Source organism: Drosophila rhopaloa, unplaced genomic scaffold (assembly GCF_018152115.1).
Source record: "Drosophila rhopaloa isolate 14029-0021.01 unplaced genomic scaffold, ASM1815211v1 contig_2, whole genome shotgun sequence".
NCBI classification, from domain to species: domain Eukaryota; kingdom Metazoa; phylum Arthropoda; class Insecta; order Diptera; family Drosophilidae; genus Drosophila; species Drosophila rhopaloa.
Window position 1 is genome coordinate 18,316,109 of NW_025335083.1, and position 9,856 is coordinate 18,325,964.

At 40.2% G+C, this 9,856-nt stretch overlaps 1 protein-coding gene across 1 annotated transcript; it reads right to left on the reverse strand.

The window, feature by feature from the left end:
• Window positions 1–1,348: 1,348 nt before the first annotated feature.
• On the reverse strand, window positions 1,349–6,631 carry LOC108046486. Its single transcript, XM_044460091.1, has 5 exons — window positions 6,521–6,631; window positions 6,364–6,460; window positions 6,119–6,309; window positions 5,871–6,062; window positions 1,349–1,525 (listed from the first exon to the last, which is right to left on the reverse strand). Exons 1-5 carry the CDS (start codon window positions 6,584–6,586, stop codon window positions 1,466–1,468), a joined length of 606 nt encoding a protein of 201 aa, XP_044316026.1. The 5' UTR covers window positions 6,587–6,631; the 3' UTR covers window positions 1,349–1,465.
• Window positions 6,632–9,856: the final 3,225 nt, after the last annotated feature.

Sequence of the window (9,856 nt, forward strand, 5' to 3'; positions counted from 1 at the left end):
TCGGTTGGTTGCATGGAAAAATGCTGCAATGAGTCAACTCATTGTTGCTGTCGTGCCAACATTATTTACAACTGTTATTGCAGGTGCAATTCGTTGGCATATTAATATTTAAATGGGAATTGGCTTAAAGCCCATAAAGTACGAATTAAACAATTTAAAGAAATATTCTTCTATTCAAAATGCATTCCCCAAAGTCACGCAGTGCAAAACAAAATAATAAATAAAAACCAAAACAAATCAAATATTATAAAGATGGGCAAGAAAAACGCAGACGAAACTTTATCAAAACAAATTATGAGTGCCCGACATATAAAAACAAACGAGATACGCCATTCAAGATAGATACAAGCAGATATAGATACAGGCGACATGATGTGGCCAACCCATGGGAATAAAAGGATGGGGCAGCAGGACAAACTAGAGTTGCAGTCGCAGAAGCACTGCTTTTAATTTTCCAGACACGTGCGAACGGCGTAAACAACAAAACAAGTCCGACATATCAGAGGACAAATAAGCAAAATTTTGTTTTGATATCTCTCCCCTTTCTGTGGTCTTTATAATACCCCCTTCGTTCCACTACCCAGGGTTTATTGTTTTCAGCCTGTATACATTTTTAATTCAAAATACTTTACAAATGGCTTTATTAGTTTAAAGTACGAGAATAAGCTGCATGGAACCACATTGCCAGTTAAGCGATCATCCGATTTTGATAAAACTAAAGTTATTAATGCATTGCTAAGAAGAAAAAGCCCTACTATTTTTCTAATCTTGAAAAAAGCAGATGCTGATAAAGAATAAACATTGTTTCTGGGGTCGAAAAAACTGCGTTTCAATCTTCTGACCAACATTGTTAAACCCTCTGCAAAAATATAAATATAATTATTTTTAGAGGGTATTTTATCGTATGAATATGGCTTTTTTTTTGGCTATCCTTGTTTTAGAAATTTTGGCACGCATCATTTTAACGCAATTATTAGGGGACCAGCAGCCTCAGAGCGTCACACAATTTTTTCCCGCTTGCGTGCTATGAAAATTCTCAGCCGATAGAGGGCATATTGCAGGGTGCACAAGGAAACCATCAATAAACTCAGCCCAGCCACGGTTCCACAAATCAATCGCGGTTTTTTGTAGTTCAAAAAAGGATATATATAGTGCTTCCCGTTTCTGAAACAGACATAATTGAATTAATAATCCTCTAAAGGCGTAAAATGCTGTTCCTACATGTTACGGCCACCCAGTAAATAGAATATTAACGTGAATACTCCGTAAGAGAAAAGGAAGGCCAATGGATAGACAAAGTGCATCAGACGTGCTGGCTGCGCCACCACAAAATGATCAGCGGTGAAGAGAATCGGCGGGAGTAGATGAGTCCATATGTTGTAAAGAGTTGATACCCTAGCCGGATTGGTTAGCACCCGATCGTCGGGATATATAGTTGTCCAATAGGTAAGTGCTATCATACAAGCTAGTGATAAATTGGTCCAGTAGCATGCCCAATAGGTCTTGATCCAAAAGCTGGGCGGAACTAAAAGGGAAAGATAAATTGGTTTATAATAGCATTACAACACAGTATTGAATTGGTTAAGGCTTAGTTCCATTCACAAAAACTTTTAGACTACCAAATTATGGTAAACTATATTGCCTTACCCCATGTTTCCGGTTTGCAGTGATAGACTGACACAAGTATAGCACCAGTAAGGCTCGTAAGGCCTCCCAGGATAAATCCCAAGTTTGTCAAATATATGAAACAATAGCCGTGATGGTAGTACTGGGTTGTGTACCTAATCACGCCCGTGCCAAAAAAGGCGCCTAATAGCCATCGATAGGTGAGAAAGTAAAAAGATTTCGGCTTTGACTGCCACTAAAAATGAAACTTTAGTGCAATCACCTCATTTAAAATATAAAATGAACCAACTTGCGATCGTAAAAAGTCCTGGGGAGAATCGTGTTCTAGGCCAAATCTGCGAAAGCGGAACTCCTCCCTCAGACTTAAGGGTTCCTGCCGAAGAACCGAGGATTCTGACTCGATTCCCGCCTTCAAACGCCACATTCATAAAAGAATTTTATGTTAATGCAATTAATTTGTTAATTTTACGCCATATCGTTTGGAGATCAACAGATAGATGAATTAAAGTTCAAGGCCTCCACTGGACACCGAATTCCTGTCGGCAAATATCCCACGGCATATTCCCCTGGACTTCTTATCTCGCCGAGCACGCGGCTTGTCCTGCATAATTAACAGATATATGCGATTCAGTTGGGGTCCCCGGTGCGTGCGTGGCTCCCTGGACCGGGGGATCCCCCTTCATTATTCACCCTTAACCCCCCTCGTCTCACGCAAATTACGACATGTGGCTGACATCATTTTCCTTCCGCAGCCATTCAAAGATTACGGCGGGTGAAATGAAACCGGGGACCGAAGAACGGGCAGGATGTCGTTTTGAGCCAAGCAGACACTTTTAATTGAGAGACACTTGGCTGAGCTGTGGCGTGCAATTAAAATGCCATTACATGTGAAAATAAAGCAGCAGCTGCACAGTGTGCTAAGAACCACTTTATTCTGGTTTTTTATTAATGATAGCCAAAGCAAAAAACTATAAACCATTAGTTTAGTAATTTATATATTCAAATAATATAAGTATTATTTGGACCGCCCAAGCAAAAACTTCTAGTTAAAGTGTCATTCTAGTTTTTATTTTATTTAAATATTAAATATTTTATAAAAGGAAATAACAAAAAGTTGTTTGGTTAATGCCCTAACACGAACAATATTTTTTTTATAGCTTCACCGTAAAAAGGTTAGTTATATAGAAAATGTAAGACTTATAAAATTTAAGTTTTTTTATTGACACCTTGCACTTTTTGTCTTAATAAATGTATATGCACTTGGACCACAGTGCCGCTTAGCAGAATAAGTTGTGCAGCAAGGATTTTAAGATTCTGGCTAGCTTTTGGCGGTGATGTGGACCCCTGGGTGATTCTTCTTTGTGGACAAACGGTGTTCGTCTGTAAGTCTAGGTAGCTAACACCCCTGGGGTTTTCTTAAGGAGCAATCATTTCTTCTAGCCCCTTTTCCACATCTTTTCCCAAATGTCTGTATTAGTTCGTCTGACACTAGTCTGAATATCTTGCATATACATACATGTCAATATAGTCATTAATATACGTACATATATACTAACATCTAAACCTAACATCCTTGCCAGCCTGCGGCCATTAAATATGCAAATTTTGGTTGGTTGTTTCACTTTTCTGATGTGATTTTATTCTCTTATTTTTCCAATCGATTAGCTGATTTCCACATCAATCGAAAAGAAAATCTTTCATGTCGTGAGGACAGGATATTGTGTTGAAGGGGTTGCAAAACTTATAAAAATTCCCATAGCCAATTGTCATAAATAACCCTCCATCGTGAGAAATTTTCTGCTCATTGATTATCGGAAGTACAAAATTATTCGGCTTGCGTAAATTTTGTAAGTTATCGACATGATTGTTGTTCGTTCGATTCTACATACAATCTTTATTCCATCTTAATGCAAAAAATAATTTATGTTTTATAAATAATATTAATAAGAATACTTTCCAAACTAAAGCGCTGATTAGGTTATCAATTTCCTAAAAACAGTCAAAGTTTGTTTTTGTTTGACAATACCTAGACTTTAAAACGAAGGTATACAGATTTTGATGAAAGCATTCCGCTAGTCAAACCGTAAAAGTGAGGTGCTCAATTTAGCTTATTGAAAGCTAGCAGGAAAATTAAATTTACTAGTGGCAAGCAGCCCATTGGCGTGCCCTACTTTCTTGCACCCAAGGAAGTCAACTCTTTGGCAGTTTGCCATCAAGTTGCGCTTTAAAAATGCGTGCTACCAGGATGATGGCAGTGTGGTTCGAGGTGGTAGGGTGGGCTGCGAAGGGTTAAGTGTTTTAAAGTGAGCCGCCATTCAGGCCATTTCTATGTTATCGCAATTTACCAACGACTCCTGCCGCCCCAGGAGGCGATACCTCACGTGTCATTATCTTAATTTAAGGCAGTCCTTGCCCCAACCGCCCCCTCCCACCACCCTTCCGTTGATAGAGCTTCTTTCAGCTCGCATATCTCTTACTTGAATACACAATTATGTGGAAGGGCGTGTGCCAGGAGTGTTGCGAGTGGTGGTGGTGGTATGTGGGTTGCCCATGTGGGGTGGCTTAAAATTAAATTTCTCATGCTTAGAGACCGTGGACCTGTGCCGTTCCTCATTATTACAAGTATATAGTCGCGTGGCAGGGGCTCGAAGACGAATGCGGACACGGTCTGTGGCTCGTTACTGCGCGGCTATATCACGACTTGAGATTCGTCGAGAGCTCTCCCAGTTCTAGTACATCACTCAAGCTGGGTAAACTAACTATGTGATAAAGAGCACAAAAGTGCAAAGGGTGCAAAAAGTCCCAATGGAGAAATAAACTTTTGTTAAGGTAACTTATTGCGAGCTCCATACCGACAGATGTATCTTCTTAATAAAATTAAGTTGAATACAAAATTTGCTTAATATTTAAATATTTTTTTGATCATTTTAATTGTTCAATTAAAGCTCTTTGTATCCTTTAAATGTCATACGACGTCAAATGGGGAAAAGTCAAAGTTGTATAGCTGCAATAAGTCCTCCTAAAATGCAAAAAAAAGATCTAAGGTTTTTATACTTCTGGTCACTTTTAAACAAGTTCAAACAAAAGTAATGAATCAAGATTGTTGATTTTTTACGAAATTCATTTACAAGTTCGGCAATTTAACTATTACCAAGGAAAGCGTAAACACAACATGCAAACTTGGCAATGCTCTTTTCTGGCCCTCTGCGGAAATCAATGCATGCCCAATGCATCTGAATCTGAATGCATATTGAAAATGTGCATAAATGCTGGCAGGCCTGGATGAAGAGGGTCAGGGGTGGTGACAATGCCGTCTGCTTCGTATTTATGCAACTCACACACCCACAATCAATTATGCAATATGAAAAGCCAAGGCTTGTCCGAGGAAAACGAAAAATCGAAAAGCATTTGCGGCAATTTCTCAATTCGAAGTGAAGGCAGCTGGCATTTCGGTGGGGCAGAGGGGGTATTGAGGTTGGCCCAGAGGCGCCAAAAGGGGGAGGGACAGGGCGGGGCCGGAAGGGTGGTGGGCTGTCAGGGCAGACTGCATCGCAACCGGACCCCCGGGCTACGTCGACGTCTGCATTGCGCCATGCAAACTCGAGCTGCGGCAGCAACAACTCATTTTTTCCCATTTTGTATTATTGACAAAGAGGGGACTGTCGACTGTCGACTGCCGATTTTCATTGAATATTTTTCGGCCAGAACAGAACGAGGGGCTTGGTCCTGGGCCTGGAGAGGCCTCCAACGAGGTCCTTTTGGAGCCCCAGTCAGAATCATGGCTTTCAGACGGGAGTTTGTGCCAAAGGCTAGCAAACAGTTTGCACCACCAACAATGCCCAATCGACTCGGCTCGAGACCCTACTCGACATTCTGCTGACCTCAATATTTGCTCAACTTTTCAGCAACAATTTTGTTATGCGATTTTGGCCCCCCATCTCCCCACCACTCCCCCCTTCTCCTTACCGACTAGCCTGTCATAAATGCCTGCAGTTTGGCAGTTTGTGCAGTGAAAGTGATTTTCGGATGGGTTCAGTTGGTTTATTGCTTTGATTTGCTGCCCGTAACTTCACTGGTGCTGATTACGCTGGGTGTTTTTGGTCGCTTTTGGCCAGCAATCAGTGCCGGCAAATCAAATTTCATGCCTCAAACAACAATCCACTGACTGAGCTAAAGGAACATAACAGCCAAATTAAAGATACGGCCACATATTCGACCTTGTATCGGGTTAGAGGCGGACTCACCCACAATCGCACCAGGAGACGGCACACCAGGAGTACTTGGCACACGGGTCCCAAGCTAAGGATCACCAGGAGGCGCAGGCTGTGGGCGTGGCCGTTGGACAACACCAGCTGACAAATGGCCGAGGAGAAACAGACGAACATCACGAAGTTCGACACCAGAACCAATGTGCTTATGAAGCCCAACTTGCAGCGCTGCAACAAAATCGAAGGTGAGATGCCACACGGACAAAGGAACAATCACTTCTTACGGGCACCAGGAGAGCCAAATTAAACGGCAACAGCAGGACCAAATGATTTCTGAAAAGGACCTCAAAGAATTGCCAGCTTGATGACCTGAGGACCTCATGCCAACTCCGATGAGATCCCAAAGCAACACTCTCTTCATACACCAGTGGTACATAGTAGAAGGTGTTCACCGGTCCGTCCGAGTCAATCGAAGCTGTCAATGAAAAGTGTGAGGAGCTTGTACAAGTCGGATATAATTAAAACACACCCTGAGCCAGGTGCTTGAACATATTGATCACATAGTACAGCAGGAAGTTGTGCAGAATAATCAGAAGGGCATCTTTTTTCAAGGGATTTATTGATCGCTAATTATAAACATTAAATCTAGATTAAAGTGCTCAAATAATGCAGGTAATATGGCTTACGAAAACCAGGAATATCTGGTAAAGAACTATGATGAACGTCACAATTAACTCGTGCACATCGGTCATGATAACTTGCCTTGAAAATGTTTATAATTTTGAACTAGGTTTCCAAAACAAAATTTAGATTGATAGACAATAAAGTCGTTGAGTTGATTTTAATGATTTCAATGTATTGACAAGCTGCGCAGGTGCATTTTAAACCCAGTGTACGCAATTATTCAACAATACACAAAATTATAAATAAATATATGTATGTTGTGACCTTTGTAAACTAAGACTAATTTGAATTTATATGTTTGCCCAGAGACAAAGGCAAATTACACTTTTACTGCTTGATTTAATTCAAAATGGCTTTGCTAGTTATCTATTGAATTTTATCCCTTTTATTTACAGGACTTTTGGCAAGTCCATTCATCAAGGAGCAACAACAGTATGTCCAAGGGGTCACCTCAATTATTATGCTTATAATTAAGAGTATCTGGCCGCAGGTATTCTCAGTCAAGTTCGTAGCCTAATGGCCTACAATTACCAATTAACAGATTATTCCACTGACCGAAGTGCTTGGCGAAGATGCAGGTCAGAATCGAAGCTGTGCAATAGTGGAGGTAAAACAAAATAATTTAATTTAAATTTCCAGAATGTGCAAATAATGTAAAACATTTCTGCACATTTTAAGTGCTGCTGCAAATTGACTGTCAGTCAGGCAAAGCGGCCACAAACATCAGAAACTGCAGCGACAACTGCAACAACTTCTGAACAACTACAGCAACAGCAATAAGAGTTACAAAAACAACGACCGCACAATGGCAACTGCTGGGGAATATTCGCATATTATACAAACAATAAACATTGTTAATTAATTTACTTCAACTCGAACGGAAAACTGCACTTTGGCCCACTTCACCGATAAGAATGGCTTTAAGCTCCTCTGCATACAGGAGTTGCATATTGAGATATTCCCAATTCATGAATGTTCGTTGCCAGTGATTAAATCAATTTCAATATGACAATAAAATATTTAAAGTATAAGCAATTATATATATGTAGAACTAATGAATAAGGTTAGCCCATTAAGGTACTATCCTAAATAATAATTGAGTGTTAAGCATTGACATACATAACGAGTGTTAAGCATTGACATACATAACGAATAAAGCATATTGACTTTAATTACATGTCTTCCTTTTTACAATCCCAAAACTCCGGTGCAATGCACACGAAATTAATTTTCAGAACGACTACCGGGAATACCATAAAATTGACTTATTAACGCTTATATGAAATGGCGCTTACTTCGGGCTTTTGATAACTTGTGGCATATTTCAGGAGCACTGAATATAATGCCTCATGCAAGCGGTATCATTATAAATAATGACTCTGATTAAATATGATGTAATCCTTTGGCAGGGCTGCGAATTCTGGTATTTTTTAAATGCTGCAAACTTAATTAAACATTAATCATAGCATCGGGCAGAGGCGAAGTGGAGGATGAGATAAGGCGATCGGAGGCTGGAACAGACAAGTGCATTAATTAACGGGCGGCTGTTCCTGGTAACTGACCATAAAGGATTTGCGTTATTAATTGAACGCTTTTCGGATCAATATTCTACAACTCGCGTTGCGAGCTGCGCACTCTCATGCCACACCTTCCACACATCGGTGTACCCGCCTTTTTATTTTTAGTAATTTGTTCGTTTGGGCCATTTGAGAATAACTGTCACGTACGTCTGCCATGGCCCGAACCCATGCACACACTTACATTTCATCAAAGGAAATCGAGCTTGAATTGATTTCGCTCACATAAGCCGACTCAGCCTCCCTCCAAATATACCTTGGCCCTAATGTGTGTCATTTGGCCGGCAGTTATCTTGGGGCCAAATGCACAAAGGGGCGGTAATTTTCCGTACATTTGCTTTTTGCCAACAAAAACAAAAGATCCAACCACGAGGAGATTTTTTTTCATTTTCCTTGCTTGTTAGCTAAGTGAATTTTTATTTCCCCTTAGCTTTTAGTAAATGTCCATTAAACTTATTCGATTGGGGACTATATTTAGTGGCGTATATTTAATTTTATTTGAAATTTCTTTTATAAACGTGTGAAGTGTAAGTTGTTGAATAGACCTCGTAAATCTAAAAAGAAACATTGGGGCTTGAAACTTTAATAAACCCAAATCTGTATCATCATGGTGTGTATGGGAACATGTTAATGTTTTCATTTTTTCCGAACATACAATTTCCGCTGTGTCCTGGCGCTGAAATTCATATATCAGCCGCATCTTCAATCAGCAAGCGCAACAAGTTACAACCAAAAAACCCAAGGACTCCAACTCGATCCCTGCATGCATTTCAATTTCATTCGCAACAGAACTGAAAAAACGGCGAAAACTGAGACTCATTTACACATTTATGTGGGAAAACGTCAACTCCTGAGTAATTTATGCACACAACGGCATTTAAATGCCTTTTTCCTTCTTTTTTTTTCGAAACAAGGCCGCTTCAGTTCGTCACTGTTTCGGGTTCACTTTCATTTTTCACTGCGCAATGTCCCTCTGAGTAAGAGAAATGAGCTGTAATGGGTGCCAAAAGCCAACGATAGGGAAAAGCAGACAGGAGACAGGAGGCCACCAGACAATTTATGCGAGCTTGGGGAATTGTTTCGAAAATTGACAAATTATGGTCGTAAGTGCTGCGATTAGTCCGTTCGTTGTTATTTTCGCCAACTGTCCCAAGGTTGTCTCCGCAAAACCACAATATGCATTATATACTTGTATATTTGGTGAAACCGGGTTATAGCATCCATTCTATTGGGGGCGCTGCGTGTTATTAATAATTCAATTTAGCCGTCTCACAACAGGCGCCGGTTCAGAGAACTCCGGGAAAGCTTCGAACACGCAACTGCGATACCTTCGGCTCCAATCTTCCACAAACGAAACCCCCATTACCATTCCCATTCTTGAATCCATTCACCGTTCAGCGCCGGCAGTTACCCGTTTCATTTCCATGGCGGATGGCTCATTATCTATTCATGCAAGTTAAGTGCGAAAGCTCATATAGTGGAATAATAGATTGAATTTCCTACACGAGCCGCTACAACTGCATAAACAGTTACACGTGCTATGTTAACCGAACTGAGAGGAAAACATGTAACTAATACTGAGCACTGATGTTCTACCAAAACCATATTGGCGCCTTTTAAAAAATATTTTTATTTCATCTTTTATTCTTGAATTATAAATGATTGTATTTTTTATGAAACACCATTGAACCATCCCATTTTAAAATAGGATACTTTTCTCTTTATTATCCACAATTAAAAATTTAAATAAAACTCATTCCA

Bases quoted from the DNA above. Each gene is read 5' to 3' on its own strand.
- LOC108046486 (XM_044460091.1), bottom strand. From the start codon at position 6,586: ATGACCGATGTGCACGAGTTAATTGTGACGTTCATCATAGTTCTTTAC. The intron at 6,461-6,520 runs GTAAGCCATATT...GTTTATAATTAG, and splicing joins ACCAGATATTCCTGGTTTTC to CGATCAATAAATCCCTTGAA. The intron at 1,526-5,870 runs GTGAGTCCGCCT...TTTCCCTTTTAG, and splicing joins GTCTCCTGGTGCGATTGTGG to TTCCGCCCAGCTTTTGGATC.